Source organism: Lonchura striata, chromosome 13 (genome assembly GCF_046129695.1).
Source record: "Lonchura striata isolate bLonStr1 chromosome 13, bLonStr1.mat, whole genome shotgun sequence".
Lineage (NCBI taxonomy): Eukaryota > Metazoa > Chordata > Aves > Passeriformes > Estrildidae > Lonchura > Lonchura striata.
Window position 1 is genome coordinate 23,013,057 of NC_134615.1, and position 14,748 is coordinate 23,027,804.

The 14,748-nt window shown below is 64.9% G+C and overlaps 4 protein-coding genes across 4 annotated transcripts; 2 read left to right on the forward strand and 2 right to left on the reverse strand.

The window, feature by feature from the left end:
• The first annotated feature begins 1,522 nt into the window (after positions 1-1,522).
• VPS4A (vacuolar protein sorting 4 homolog A) lies at positions 1,523-5,224 on the forward strand. Its single transcript, XM_021526978.2, has 11 exons — positions 1,523-1,617; positions 1,937-2,048; positions 2,117-2,264; positions 2,374-2,435; positions 2,659-2,778; positions 2,891-3,047; positions 3,692-3,840; positions 3,947-4,028; positions 4,104-4,323; positions 4,424-4,564; positions 4,839-5,224. Exons 1-11 carry the CDS (start codon positions 1,597-1,599, stop codon positions 4,938-4,940), a joined length of 1,314 nt encoding a protein of 437 aa, XP_021382653.1. The 5' UTR covers positions 1,523-1,596; the 3' UTR covers positions 4,941-5,224.
• COG8 (component of oligomeric golgi complex 8) lies at positions 5,136-10,107 on the reverse strand. The gene is made up of 7 exons (XM_031505875.2): positions 9,791-10,107; positions 9,438-9,645; positions 8,121-8,933; positions 7,307-7,475; positions 6,946-7,163; positions 6,156-6,864; positions 5,136-5,990 (listed from the first exon to the last, which is right to left on the reverse strand). The coding sequence occupies exons 1-7, from the start codon at positions 10,105-10,107 to the stop codon at positions 5,833-5,835; spliced, it is 2,592 nt and encodes an 863-aa protein (XP_031361735.2). The 3' UTR covers positions 5,136-5,832.
• Positions 10,108-10,169: 62 nt separating this feature from the next.
• Positions 10,170-12,428, forward strand: NIP7 (nucleolar pre-rRNA processing protein NIP7). The gene is made up of 5 exons (XM_021526976.1): positions 10,170-10,274; positions 10,666-10,752; positions 11,432-11,570; positions 11,870-12,010; positions 12,091-12,428. The coding sequence occupies exons 1-5, from the start codon at positions 10,219-10,221 to the stop codon at positions 12,208-12,210; spliced, it is 543 nt and encodes a 180-aa protein (XP_021382651.1). The 5' UTR covers positions 10,170-10,218; the 3' UTR covers positions 12,211-12,428.
• A 471-nt stretch (positions 12,429-12,899) lies between these two features.
• On the reverse strand, positions 12,900-14,562 carry TMED6 (transmembrane p24 trafficking protein 6). Its single transcript, XM_021526975.2, has 4 exons — positions 14,366-14,562; positions 13,558-13,684; positions 13,280-13,431; positions 12,900-13,124 (listed from the first exon to the last, which is right to left on the reverse strand). The coding sequence occupies exons 1-4, from the start codon at positions 14,558-14,560 to the stop codon at positions 12,900-12,902; spliced, it is 699 nt and encodes a 232-aa protein (XP_021382650.1). The 5' UTR covers positions 14,561-14,562.
• Between the last annotated feature and the right edge of the window lie 186 nt (positions 14,563-14,748).

Consider the following 14,748-nt stretch of genomic DNA (forward strand, 5'->3'; position numbering starts at 1 on the left):
TCAATTGCTGCATGACAGGGTCTCCACGCCCTGCTCAGGGTGGGGGGACACATTTGTCTTACAGGGGGCACTCAGGGGTGCAGAGGGGTGTTCTGGCCCAGGGTCCTGCTCCCCGGGGCTTGGCCTCCCCCCCCATGCCCCACTGCCCCCCAGCAGTGACCCCCAAACCTCCCAAAGGCTGAACAAACGCCGTGTCTGTGCCCGGGGCTGCCGGGACCCTCCGGGGCTGCCGGGACCCTCCGGGGCTGCCGCTCCACCGGGAATCCCCCGGGGCAGGACACGTAGATTGATGCACTTTTCGCTTTTTGTACTTTCCCTCCCCCCGGGGGCGGCTCCCACACCCTGGGGGCTGGGGGGCACGGATGGACCTCCAGGGTCCCCCTCCTGCCGGGACCCCCCAGCCCCCGGCAGACTGCTGCACGGTTCTCTGCTCCCGGGGGGCTGTGGGGTCCTGTGGGTGCTGGCTCGGGGTGCTGCCCCCCCTCCTTCTATTTTTGTATTCTTTGTAAATCGCTATTTATATCAGATTGCCTTTTCCAGGGGCTCCGGGTCTCATTTTGAGTCTGGTGTGGGGATGGTGGGAGGAACGAGGGTCTCTGGAAGGAGTGGGGGGATTGGGGGAGTCTGGGGGTGATGGAGGGGTTGGGGTCTCAGGAAGGAGTGGGGGATCTCTGGGGAAACTGAGGCACGGTCTCTATGGGGATTTCTTAGGGGGCTGGGGCACCTTTTAGAGCAGGGGCAGCAGGGCCAGCTGAGCTGTGGGCACAGCAGTGGGCACAGGTGTTTGAGTGTGAGTGTGTGCGCAGGGAAATACCGTACACGTGCACACAGGGGTGTGTGCCTGGGCACGCACACACACACATGTAAACACACGTGTTAACAGGTAAACACACAGAGACATGTGAACACACAGATGTGAACAGGTAAACAGACACATGAACATGTAAGTACACATACAGACAGGAACACACACACACACAAGGACGCGTAAACACAAACAGACATATGAACACGTAAATACACGCACGGGCACATGAACACATGCACAAACACATTTGAACACTCACGAACACACACATACACAGACACACACACAAACATATGAACACTCATTCACGCAAACCCAGATACACACAGACACTCATAAACTCTCACAAACTCACCCAAACCCACATAAACACACACACACACACACCCACACCCAAACACACACACAGACACGCGTGAACACTCATGAACACACACACAGGTGAACACAAACTCACCCAAACCCACACACACACCCCCACGCGCGTTCCCGGGTTTTTGGGGCGTTCCCGCGCACACCGCGCCCGCGGGGCGGGGCTTTGTGGGCGGGGCTAAGGTAAACCACGCCCAAACATGCAATGTCAGCCAATGGGCGTGTCCATCTAAGCCACGCCCACATGAACACATGAATATATTATTCGTCTCTCATAAGCCCCGCCCGTTTGTGGGCGGGGCGGCGCGCGCCGCGGCGCGGCCGGCAGGGGGCGCGCGGCCCCGCGCAGCCGCAGTCGCCGCCGCCGCCGCCGCCGCCGTCCCGGGGCCGCCGGAGCGGCCGCACCGGGCGATGCGATGACAACGTCCACCCTGCAGGTACCGGCCGCGGGCACCGCCACGGGGCCGGGGCTCCGGCCCCCTGCCTGCGGGCCTCCGCTCGGCCCGGCGGACAGGCCTCACCGGGCCCCGGTGCCGCGCCGGCCTGGGAGAGGCCTCACCCGGGCCCGGTGCGGGGCCCGCCGAGGGCGCCCAGCCGGGCCGAGCCCCGGTGCTGGCGCGGTGGGCAGGGAGCCGGCGCAGCGCCGGAGCCGCGGTGCGGGCGGGCCCGGCCCGGCGGTGGGGAGGGGCCCGCCCGGTGCCCGGTGCCCGGTGCCCGGTGCCCGGTGCCCGGTGCTGACGGCGCTGCCCCCCGCAGAAAGCCATCGACCTGGTCACCAAAGCCACCGAGGAGGACAGGGCCAAGAACTACGAGGAGGCACTGCGGCTGTACCAGCACGCCGTGGAGTACTTCCTGCACGCCATCAAATGTGAGACCGGGCGGGGCGCGGGGGGTCCGGCGCTCGGGGCTCCCGGTGACGCCTGCGGGTCCCTGCAGATGAGGCTCACAGCGACAAGGCCAAGGAGAGCATCCGAGCCAAGTGCGTGCAGTACCTGGACCGGGCGGAGAAGCTGAAGGAGTACCTGCGGAGCAAGGACAGGCACGGCAAGAGGCCCGTCAGAGAGGCGCAGAATGACAACAAGGGGTGCGTGGGGGACGGGGGCGAGGGATCCCCTGTCTGGCACGGAGCTGGCAGGACCCCCCTTGCCATACCGGTGCCAGTCCCGCTCCTGAGCCCTATCCCCTGTCCCCAGGAGTGACAGTGACAGCGAGGGCGAGAACCCTGAGAAGAAGAAGCTGCAGGAGCAGCTGATGGGTGAGAGAGGCTGTGGTGGGCTCGACCCTCTGGTTAGGAGGGATTCTCTGACAGCCCTGTCAAGGGGTGGCTGTGGGGAGGGGGACAGGCTGTGGGGCTGGGGCCCGTTCCTGTGGGCTGCTCACCCCAAACAGCTGCTGGGGGTGTGGGTAGGGACCCTGGCTCTCAGTGCTATCTGTGCCCATCTCTGTGGGGCTGTGTGAGCAGAGTCACACCCTCACAGGTGCCATCGTGATGGAGAAGCCCAACGTGCGGTGGAGCGACGTGGCCGGGCTGGAGGGAGCCAAGGAAGCCCTGAAGGAGGCCGTGATCCTGCCCATCAAGTTCCCACACCTGTTCACAGGTGAGGCCACGGTAGTGGGAAGGGGCTGTGCAGAAGGTGACCCCTCTGTGGGTGATCCCAGCACGGATCTGGGCGCAGGGATGGGCAGGCCTGACCCCGGTCTCTGCCACAGGGAAGCGCACGCCCTGGCGCGGGATCCTGCTCTTTGGGCCACCTGGCACTGGCAAGTCCTACCTGGCCAAGGCCGTGGCCACCGAGGCCAACAACTCCACCTTCTTCTCTGTGTCATCCTCTGACCTGACGTCGAAGTGGCTGGGGGAGAGTGAGAAGTGAGTTGGCAGCGGGGACATGGCCACAGTGGCTCCTGGAGCCCTGGCTGGGCTGTGGGCTGGGGCAGGGGTCACCAGCATCAGGGACCCCAATAATGGGGCTGTTAAAGAACTGGGAGTTGGTGCCTTCAGAGAGGGAGTCTGAGAAATGCAGTCCCTGGGCCTCTTCCCTCACAGCCTGTGCCCCCTCATCTTTTCAGACCTCTCAATCCAACAGCGACTTAAAACTGGGGTCTTCTAACACTTAACTGGATTCTGTCTGCTTTTCTTAATTAACTGCTCTCATGCTCCATCTTGGGGCAGCTTTGGGGCCCTCCAGAGTTGCAGCTCTTACCTGAAAGTTTCCCATCTGTCCATGCTTAGAATTCATTTACAGCTCACTTACAGTGAGCTTTGAGGAGAGCTCACCCCTGCCAAGCTGTGAGCAAGTCATAATTAAACTTAACTCTACATGATTAATTTCTGTATCCTATAATTAGACTTACTTTAATCCCCAGTAGGGTCCCAGGGGCCCACACAGCCCCTGGTGTGGCACTTGCCTTGCTGCCAGCATGGGCTTCTCAGGATGGGAGGAACGTGGGGCTGCCGTGGTGCTGCTGAGGAGGGTCTCTGAGCAGGGACCCCATCCCCTGCTTTGTTCCCAGGCTGGTGAAGAACCTGTTTGAGCTGGCCAGGCAGCACAAGCCCTCCATCATCTTCATCGATGAGGTGGACTCGCTGTGTGGCTCCCGCAACGAGAACGAGAGTGAGGCGGCCCGGCGCATCAAGACCGAGTTCCTGGTGCAGATGCAGGGTGGGTGGGGGCCCGTCCCAGGGATGGGTGGGAGCAGGATGAGGCAGGCTTGGAACCTGGGGATTCAGAGAATCCCTGGAGATTGTCCCGAGCCATGTGCCCACAGGTGTGGGAAACAGCAGCGACGGGATCCTGGTGCTGGGTGCCACCAACATCCCCTGGGTGCTGGACTCGGCCATCAGGAGAAGGTGAGCCCCATGTACAGCCCCCCGTGCCAGCTCCCCAGCAGGGCTGGAGTTGGGGCTCACCCCTCGTGCCCCCAGGTTCGAGAAGAGGATCTACATCCCCTTGCCCGAGGAGGCGGCGCGGGCCCAGATGTTCCGGCTGCACCTGGGGAACACCCCGCACTCCCTGACGGACGCCAACATCCAGGAGCTCGCCCGCAAGACCGACGGCTACTCGGGGGCCGACATCAGCATCATCGTGCGGGACGCCCTGATGCAGCCCGTGCGCAAGGTGCAGTCGGCCACGCACTTCAAGAAGGTGAGCGGGGGCTGCCGGGGTGGTCCTGGGGAGGGGTGGGCCCTGTGCCTGCTGTGCCCCCACCCCGAGCTCTGTGCCACGTGCCACCGGCTCTGTGCAGGTCCGTGGGCCCTCCCGCACCACCCCCGGTGCCCTCGTGGACGATCTCCTGACGCCGTGCTCGCCCGGTGACCCTGGGGCCATCGAGATGACCTGGATGGAGGTGCCCAGTGACAAGCTGATGGAGCCCGTTGTCTGCATGGTAAGTGTCCCGTCTGTGGCTTTGGCCTGGCTGCTTCCCTGCTCGTCCTCCAGGCCGAGGGCACGCAGGGCTGTGGCTCCTGGAGGTGGACACAAACCCACGGTCTAACCCCCAGAGGAGGGCTGGGTGACAGGAAAGGGGCTTGGGACTGCCAGGCAGCTCCCACCTGTGGTCCGTGCTGCTGCCATGGGGCAAAGGTGCCTCACTGCCCTGGGGGTCCCCATCCCGTGCCCTTGCCTGGTCTGAGCCACGTGCCCACGCACCTGTGTTGCAGTCAGACATGCTGCGCTCGCTGGCCACCACCCGCCCCACCGTCAACGCCGAGGATCTCCTCAAAGTGAAGAAATTCACGGAGGACTTTGGACAGGAAGGTTGAGGAGGGCATGGGGGGTGTGGGGTTGGGGCAGCTGCAGGCCCCGCTGTGCCCCCCTCCCTGGCCGTGCCAAACCGACTCGTGTTCGCTCACTCCTGCCCCATTGCACTGCGGGGACACGGCCCGGGGGTCACACTACGGGGGGTGGGTCTGAGCATGGCCTGGGCGGCCGGGTCCCTCCCGGGCTGCACTCCACTCTTCTTCCTGCTCTTTTTTTATTTTTTAACTTAATGCTGCTTTGGGTTCTGTCTTGTTTATATGAAAATAAAAACAATCCGAGTGCTTCAGCTGGTGCCCAGCCACTCCCCAAGGCTCTGCCCACACCAGGGGGCTCAGCCCAGCCCCCCACCCCCCAAAATGCAATGACCCAGAGCAAAGACCTCTGCCTATCCCAAGGGCGTTCCTCACACTCCAGCCTCCCAGACAGGGATTTGTGCCTACAGAGAGCTACCTGGATGAAGCAGCCACCAGCTGATGACACCCACCTGCCCATACCCCATGTCCTCCTGTGCAGTCCCTGGGCTCCCCTCAGCCTTGCTGTCCCCCCACCCCATCCCGGTGCCCCCTGTGCTGTGCCCAGCTACTGCCCACACTGTGACTGTGAGCCCCAAACAAGCCCCAGAGGGAAGGATCCCCTCAGTGCCCCTCCCCTGCACAGCCTTGGCAGCAGGTTGTTGCTAGACCCACGAGGAATTCCCGGTGCCCAGGGCAGGGTGGGCAGGACGCCGGCTGCCTCCTGTGCACAGCCGTGGGCAGGAAGGGCCGGAGCCACGCTGAGGCCACAGGTCTGTATTGGCTGCAGGAAGGGCCGGAGCCACGCTGAGGCCACAGGTCTGTATTGGCTGCAGTAAAGCCGAGCCGGAGCCCCGGAGCCACGCCGGTTCTTTTGGCAGGCTCAGTCCAGCAGCTCCATCCAGCCCACGTTGGTGAAGGTGCGCGGGTCCATGCGGTCGATGTAGAGGATCCCATCCAGGTGGTCCATCTCGTGCTGGATGATCCGGGCGGCCCAGCCCGACGCCTCCCAGCTCACCGGCACCCCGAGCTCGTCCACGCCTGCGCCCGGGGGAGCGGTGGGTTGGGGGGTGATGATGGGGAAAAAATAGGAACCCGCGTGAGAGGGGGAACCGGGACACTGCAGGAGCCGTGCAAGAGACGGGCACCGCGCGAGGGAGGGGCAGGTGCAGGGTCCCACCCGGGACAGGGCGGGTCGGTCCGTACCGGAGACATGGACGGCCCAGTGCCGCGGGACGTAGGCGGAGAAGCCGTGGATGCTGGCGCAGCCCTCGGGGCCGGTGACGAGGCGGCTGTCGAGGACGCGGAGCGCGGGGTTGACGAGGACGCGGAGCGGGAAGGGCTCGATGTGGTGCGCTCGGCGCAGCTCCGCCGGGTACTGGGCGCAGCGGGCGGGCGGCAGCTCCGCGGCGAAAACCCGGAGCGGCACCCCGAGCTGCGGAGCGCTCAGCCCCAGGCACGGCCGGTCCCGCAGCCCGGCCGCCAGCGCCGCCGCCAGCCGCCGCAGCTCGGGGCCGCCCAACTGCTCCGGGGGCACGGCGGCGGCGGCGCCGCGCAGCACCGGGGCTCCCACCTGCACCGGGGCGGCGAACGGCGGCACGGGCGGGCCCAGCACCCGCCGCCGCAGCGCCCGCCAGTAGGAGCGCTCCCGCCGGTCCCAGCCCGCCGCGTGTCCGCAGGCGCGGGCCGGGAGCAGCGGCGGCCCCGGCGGGGCCCGTCCCGGGAGCCCCGGCGGGGCCCACCCCGGGAGCCCCGGCAGGGCGCGTCCCGGGAGCCTCGGCGGGGCCCGTCCCGGGGGGAGCAGCGGGGGCCCCGGCGGGGCCCGTCCCGGGAGCCCGGGCAGGGCGCGTCCCGCCGCCGCCGCCGCCGCCATGGCGCACCGGGTGCGCGCGCACCCGCGCCGCCGCAGCGCCCCCTGGCGGCCCCGGGGCGGGCGGGGCCCGGGTCGCTCCCCCGGTGACGCGGGCGGGCCCCGGCCCGGTTACCCCGTGGCCACCGGGTCACCCTCCCCCGGCAGCGCAGCATCTCCGGAGGGACCCTCGGTGGGCTCGGTGGGCACGGCCGCGTGTTCCCTCTCCGCGTCCGGGGCGGTCTCCGGTGGCGGCTCCTCCCCGCCCGGTGCCGGCGGAAGGAGGAAAGCCAGCGGCTCCCTGAGGGCGGCCACGTCGATGCGGCCCAGGCGGCCGAAACGCTGCAGCTGCGTCGGGGGGACACCTTGGGAAGGGGAGAGAGGGGTGAGGGGCTCTGCGGGCATCGAGACCCCGCAGAGGGGCAAGAGCAGGACAGGGCCCGCTCAGCGCCGGGGGAAGCCACGGGTGTCCTCCCCCTGCAACAAAAACCAAGGCCTGAGAACTCACCCAGTGCCTGTGCAATCTGTGCTGGAGGGAAAAGCACCTGGAGGCAGCGGTTCAGGTAGGGCAGCAGGTCCTCCAGGAATGCTGTGCAAAACTGGGTAAAGAGCTCCTGCTCCCGCCCGCTGAAAGCCGCCTCCTCAGCACGGTGGAAGGCCAGGATGGTTTTGGTCACCTGGGCAGAGAGAGAGGCGGACAGGTCACCTGGTGACAGCCACGTGCCCAGGTGGGTAAGGAGGCCAGTGGCACTTGGCTTGTACCAGCAACAGTGTGGCCACAGGCCCAGGGCAGTGCCCATCTTCCTGTGCTGGGCATTGGTGATGCCACATTTGAATCCTGAGGTCAGTTCTGGGACATCAGAGATACACACTGTGGGACTGGAGTGTGTGCAGGGAAAGGAAGGGAGCTGGAGAAGGAGCTCAAGCACAAGGAGCAGCTGGGAGGGCTTAGCCTGGAGAAAAGGAGGCTCGAGAGGGACCTGCTCACCCTCCACTACTCCCAGGGTGGGGCTGGGCTCTGCTCCCAAAGAACAAGGGACAGGACAAGAAAAGAGCCTGAAGTTGTCCCAGGGGAAGTTTAAGTGGGACATGAGGAAAATTTCTTCCCGGAAAGTGCTGTCCAGCCCTGGCACAGGGCAGCGGTGGAATCCCATCCCTGGGTAGATTTAACAGCTGTGTGGATGTGGCACTTGAGGACACGGCTTAGGGGTGGCCTTGGCAGTGCAGGGTTTGGTTGGACTGGATGATCTCAGAGGCTTTCCCAACCCAGAACGAATCTGGCCCATGATCTCCCAGGACTGAGCTCCATCCTGCGGGCTCACCTCGCCAAGGGCAGCGTCCAGGCAGGCGGTGACATCCTGTGCCAGGGCGATGGGGCAGCAGAGCCGCAGGTCATTGAAGGCAACGAGGAGCCCATTGAGGAAGCAGGCAAGGGGTGGGAAGTCCAGCAGCACCATGGGGGGCTGCAGCGTGCCAGGCTGGGCTGTGGGCACCGGCACCGCTGCAGTGCCCCCCAGCACGGCCGGAGCCGAGATCAGGGTATAGGAATTCATCTCCTCCCGGAACTTCTCCACCGCCTCCTCCACCGCCTTGCCGAAGGCGTCGGCGGCCACGCGCTGGAAGAGGGGGGCCAGCTGCCCGCGGAAATCCACGCCCACCCTGCTGAAGGACAGCCCGAAGTACATGCACTGCCCCAGCAGCGAGTCCAGCCGGCCGCCCACGCCGCGCTCCAGGTCGCGCCGCAGCGCGCGCAGGAACTCGGAGACCTTCTGCAGCACCCAGCTGTGGAAGATGGCCCCCTCGCCGGGCGCCGCGGCCTCGGCCAGCGGCTCCTCGTCCGAGAAGATGGCGCGGTACTGGGTGACCACGTCGAACAGGTGCACGCGGCAGGCCTCGATGGTCTTGGTGAGGTGCACGTAGGGGTCGTGGTCGGGGACGGAGGCCTGCACGGAGCGCAGCCAGGCGTCGCGCGCCTGCAGGAACTTGACGCGCAGCTCGGCCTCGGTGAGCACGTCCATGCGGCGCAGGAAGCCGATGACGCGCAGGCAGGCGGGCAGCGGGATGTTGGTGCGCAGCTGCTGGATGAGCTGGCTCAGCATCAGCTGGGCCGACTGGCGCACCTCCTCCACGATGCCCTGCGGAACACAGAGCCTGTGCTCAGGGCCGCTGCTGGACACCAAACGAGTGCACAGCTCGGGGAGTTCAACAGAGAAAAAGAGGCGGTTCTATTTCTGACCTCGCAATATACAGAATTCCAAAAGTGGCAGTGGATTGGAGGGTGGAATTGCCACCTCTCCAACCACACTGGTCAAACCAACAGCCCATCAATTCCCTCCTCCCACAAAGAAGAATGCAAAACGATCATTATTTACATGAACAGTGTGTGAGAACTCCTGTAGAAACCTGTAAACATTATCAGAAGGCTGAAGAAGTTTTATGAGAACTTTAAAACTTTCAAAAGAACTATAAAAGAAAATGTAACACTTTTAAAAACCAGAGCAACAAGTCAGGTACAGACACGGGGCAGCGTGGGGGTCACCTGGGTCAGGGGTTTGGGTCAGCACAGGGTTCTGCTGGATCCCAGGATGGCACAACACGGGGTTCACCCCAGTCGCGGGCACAGGCACTGCGGGGCTCACCTGGATAACGGGGATGCTGCTGTGCTTCCTCTCCAGCCGGCGCACGTAGGCCGTCAGCTCCAGGGCCTCCTCGTAGTAGCCGTTCCGGACGCAGGTGTCCATGAGCTGCGGGATCTCCAGGATCTCCAGGATCTCGGTGTGCCGGTTCAGCGTCAGGCTGTTCATGCGCCGGCTGCAGGCGATGGCCTCGGCATCGCGCATGAAGCTCCTGCGGGGCGGCACGGCATCAGCGGGAGAGCCCTGCCCGCAGCGCCTGCATCGGGGACGCTGCCGTCCCCACCGGCCTCGCAGCCCATCCCGGCCCGCCCTGCCCCGTCCCCACCCGCTGCCGGTGCCCGGTGCCCGTCCCGCACCGGCAGGCGTCCTGCAGCGCGGGCAGCCGCTCCAGCAGCCTGCCCAGCCGGCTCTCGATGCCGCCGAAGCCGCGGCCGGCGCGGCCGGTGCACTCGGCGGAGCGGATGAAGGCTCGGTAGTGCTCGAAGGCGAGGCGGCGCGTCTCGGCCCCGACCCGCGCCCGCTCCGCCGCCAGCCGCGCCGGCTCCCGGCCCAGCTCCGCCAGCCCCAGCGCCGCCAGCTCCGACACGTAAGCGGCGAGCTCGGGGCCGCCGGGCGCCGCGGGGCCGCGCAGCCAGGCCAGCAGCCGCGCCTCCTCCGCCGCCGCCGCCGCCATCGCCGCCGCGTCACCCCCGCGCCCGCCGCTTCCGCCTCCGTCACTTCCGCTTCCGCCCGTCCCGCGCCGCTCGCTTCCGGCCGCGGCGGCCCCGCGTGCGCGGCGCGGGAGATGCGGCCGCTGACGGAGGCGGAGACGCGCGCGGTGTTCGAGAAGCTCGGGAAATAGTGAGGGGCCGGGGCCGGCGGGATGCCGGGGATCGGGCACGGGCACCGGCAGGGATGGGCACCGGGCGGGACCGGGCACTGGGCGGGACCGGGCACGGGGAAGCGATGGGCACCGGGCGGGATGGGCACCGGGAGGGATGGGCACTGGGCACCGGGCGGGACCGGGCACGGGGAAGGGATGGGCACCGGGAGGGATGGGCACTGGGCACCGGGCGGGACCGGGCACGGAGAAGGGATGCGCACCGGGAGGGATGGGCACCGGGCGGGCTGGATCGCGGGGAACGGGGAGACCACGGGCAGCCAGGGGTGCTGTGTCCCGGCCCGGCGGGGCACCGGGAGCCCCGGAGGTCCCGCGGCAGGACGGGCCGGGCTGACGGGCTCGGTCCCGCAGCATCGGGGAGAACATCCAGCTGCTGGTGGACCGGCCCGACGGCACCTACTGCTTCCGCCTGCACCGGGAGCGCGTGTTCTACCTCAGGTGAGCGGCGGGCGCGGCCCTGCCCCTGCTTGATTGGGAAATCCGGACATTGAGCTAGCACCGACAGCCAGCTGTGAGGGACAAAAACTCTCTAACGGTTTAAAGTTAGAAAATGTGTTTGTTGTGTGTGGGATTGCTCCCAAATCCACACCGCCCCTTCCAGGTGATTACAGAGCCCTTTTATCCATACAGGTATTGAATACCCAAAATACAAATGCATATTCATCATTTTGGTACAGCCCATTCCTCACTTCCTATGCCAATCACTCCCAAAGCCATTCAGCATGTGTGATTTGTTCCTTGAAATGGGTCGGTGTCCCTTTCATGGGGAGAGGTCCCAAAATGAGGAAGTCAATGAAGTCTTCCTTGTTCTGGCCTTTCTACCTTTTCAATGCAAAAATGACAAATGAACTCTTGGTAGAACTCCCATTCCTTGTCTTCAGTTGGTTTCAGAGGAGCCCCAGAATTGTCTTATGTTCCTAAAAGCTCTTTGTCAGTTTGTGTATTCTTCATTGTAAACCCAGCTAACTCAACATTGTGCTGACAAGCAATCAGTTACTAGTTAATTACAAACTCTTAACTTCACCAAGGCCTACTCATTTATTCCAATTAACTCTAGTAAGGCTTATCTCTAATTAAAATCTCTAAATTCCTTAAAATCTCCGTTTCCCTCCCGCAGTGAGAAGCTGCTGAAGCTGGCAGCCAGCGTGCCCCGGGACAGCCTGGTGGCCCCGGGCAGCTGCTTTGGCAAGTTCACCAAATCCCACAAGTTCCGGCTCAGCGTCACTGCCCTGGACTTCCTCGCGCCCTATGCCAAGGTGGGTCACGGCCCCATGCCAGCCCCACGACACCGTGACAGCCCCATGCCAGCCCCACAGCCCCATGCCAGCCCCACGGCCCTGTGCCAGCCCCATGCCAGCCCCACAGCCCCATGCCAGCCCCACAGCCCCATGCCAGCCCCATGGCCCTGTGGCAGCCCCACGGCCCTGTGCCAGCCCCACGGCCCTGTGCCAGCCCCATGGCAGCCCCACGGCCCTGTGCCAGCCCCACGGCCCTGTGCCAGCCCACAGCCCCGTGCCAGCCCCACGGCCCCTCAGGCCCTGCCCCTCTCTCTCAGTACAAGGTGTGGGTGAAGCCGGGCTCGGAGCAGTCCTTCCTCTACGGGAACCACGTGCTGAAGTCGGGGCTGGGCCGCATCACGGAGAACACGGCGCAGTACCAGGGCGTCGTGGTGTATTCCATGGCCGACGTCCCGCTGGTGAGCGCCTGGCCCCACCAGGGCTGCGGGGGGATACCAGACCCTGGGCGACCCTCCCTCACCTCCCCTCCGTCCCCCAGGGCTTCGGGGTGGCTGCCAAGTCCACCCAGGAGTGCCGCAAGGTCGACCCCTTGGCCATCGTGGTGTTCCACCAAGCCGACGTCGGCGAGTACGTGCGGAACGAGGAGACGCTGACATAAGGGACCCCGGGGACCCTGGGGACCCTCGTGCTCTGTGAGTGTTTGGGCTGGAACGGGCTCTGTCCTTCCCGTGGCTGCGGGAAGCCCACTCCGAGTGGGATGGAGACGTGGGGAGCTGCCAGCACAGAGCCCCAGAGCCCTCAGGGGGCTGCTGCCAGCACGGGAGGAGGGGCCCTGGCCCCAGCCCTGTCACATAAAGCCTGATCCTTTTCTCAGTGCCTCTTGTCTGGTGTGGAGGTCTGGGGGAATGAGTCCTCGCTCCTCCTGTGGGCAGTGTGACACACTGGCGTGTGTTTGGGGGGATTGATGAGGTTGGGGAGAGCCTCAGAGTCTGAGTTTCAGGGAGGGAGGGAGGGAGGGAGTGCCCAGCATCTTCTGCTCTCACAGAGGCTGGAGGGCAGCAGGCATTCCCTGGACTCTGCCAGGGGTTCCTTTATTGGGAGTCTGGTAGAAAAGGCCCATTAAGATGCTAGCAATGGGTAGGGATGTGACAAACCCGCACAGCACACAGAACTCAGGTGACAGTGTGGCCTTTGACTTTTCCCTGGATGAGGGCTAGAGATAAGGCAGGAGCAGGGAGAACTCTCCAGCCTCCTTCTGGAAGTGGAATCCAGCCTTTCCTCCTGCTCCGTGGTGGGACAGAGTGGCAGCCAGGTCCCCTGGCTCTGCAGGGAGGTCCCTGCCCTGCTCTAGCACTTCTGGCTGCCCGAGGTTTGCACGTGGAAGAGGCGCTTGAGGAAGCAGAGCTGCAGCAGCCCGGAGAGGACGATGACACAGCTCTGGGCCATTGACCACCCGTTGACATAGTTGTAGTTGGACTCCAGGAGGAAGGAGTCGGCCCCTTTCCTCATCCGGGCAAAGTTGTAGAAGCGCCAGATGTGGAAGATGTGGACCTGCAGCCTCTGGATGCTCACCTGCAGGAGAGGCAGAGCTGCACTCAGAGCTGCCCCTGGGGCTCAGTGCAGCACTCAGCTGCAGCTCAGCCCGGGCAGAGGCCCTGCTCAGTGTCCTGGGCAGGACGTGCCCATCCCTGCTCTGCTGGGGCTCCCTGTGCCTCCCTCAGCCTCACCCCAATTGCCTCCAGCGTGTCGTTCAGCTCCTTCCTCTCTGCTGGCTGCTGGTGCTCCATGCTGAAGTCGTCGTAGTACACACCGAAGTTGAGGTACACCTGCATGAAGCCAAAGTGGTTTTGCTGGTTGTCCAGGCAGAGCTGGTAGAAACCTGCAGAGGGAAGGGGGTTGTTGGTCCCTGGGTGGAAGGGCCCCAGGCAGACACATCCTGGTGCTCAGCCCTCATCCTGCCCCCTGGCCAGGCGGGCTCTGAGCTGCTGCAGGGGCTGGGGCTCGCCTGTGTCCTGGGTGAGGAAGTTGATCTGGCCTCGCACGTCCTGGGACACTCCAAGCTGGGAGCCGCTGGGATCACTCGCTGTCACCAGGACGTTCCTGCTGTTGCCAATCCCCGTCGCCCGCTGGACCTGGAGCGGGGAACACCCGAGGGGGATTTGTGGGTCACTGTTGTGTCCAGGATGGAGCTGTGCCAAGCCCTGAGGATGTGCTCCTGTGGGGCTGCTCTGCCAAGCACTGAGCCAGGGGAAAGCTGCCACAACCAGGCACAGCTGTGCCCTGGCTCTCCTTCAGCCAGCCCAGTGTAAACAGGAGATGAAAGGGCTGGAGTTTCCCTGTGGGGACAGAGCTCAGGCACACGCTGTGCCAGGAGCGCTGTGCCACAGCCTCGGGCCAGGCAGTGAAGGGCAGAGCTTCCAACTATGCCAGAGCTCCCAGCACCACTTCCTGGGCTTAAAGCAGGTGGTTTAAAAAATCCATGGGATTGATGATAGATTGGGATGAGGTTGGTTATATTAGGAAGGAATACTTCCCTGTGACAGTGGGGAGGCTCTGGCACAGGGTGCCCAGAGCAGCTGTGGCTGCCCCATCCCTGCAGTTGTCAACCCTCAGGTTGGACAGGGCTTGGAGCAACCTGGGAGAGGGGAAGGTGTCCCTGCCACGGCAGGGGTGGAAGGAAATGAGCTGTGAGATGCCTCCGACCCACACAATTCCATGAAGGGCCTTAGGAAAGGCACAGTCTCCAGGATGCCACAGGAGCACGCGGGCTGGATCCAGCCCAGCCTGTCCCAGGACACGTCCCTAGCCCTCACCTCGTAGCTGAAGAAGAAGTTGCCGCCCTGGTGCGAGAACTGCCAGAAGCACTCCACGCTGCCGCCGGGGATGACGATGGCGAAGTCGTAGCGGTCGGCGCCGCGGAACGGCGGCTCCTGGCTGGAGCTGCCCAGGTGCTCTGTCCTGGGGCAGCCAGCGGGGCCCAGCAGAGCCAGGAGCAGCAGCAGCAGCATCCTCCTGCTGCCCGGGGCTCCAGCACTCGCTCCCAGGCGGGGCCGGGGCACGGGGTAATCATTAACCTGCTCCCGTGCGCAGCTGCAGCGCGCGCAGCCTGTGCTGCCGGGGCAGGAGCCTGCCCTGGAGGGGGCAAGAACGGGACACGGCTCCTGTGGCCACCACCAGCTCGCCTCAGAGCTTGCCT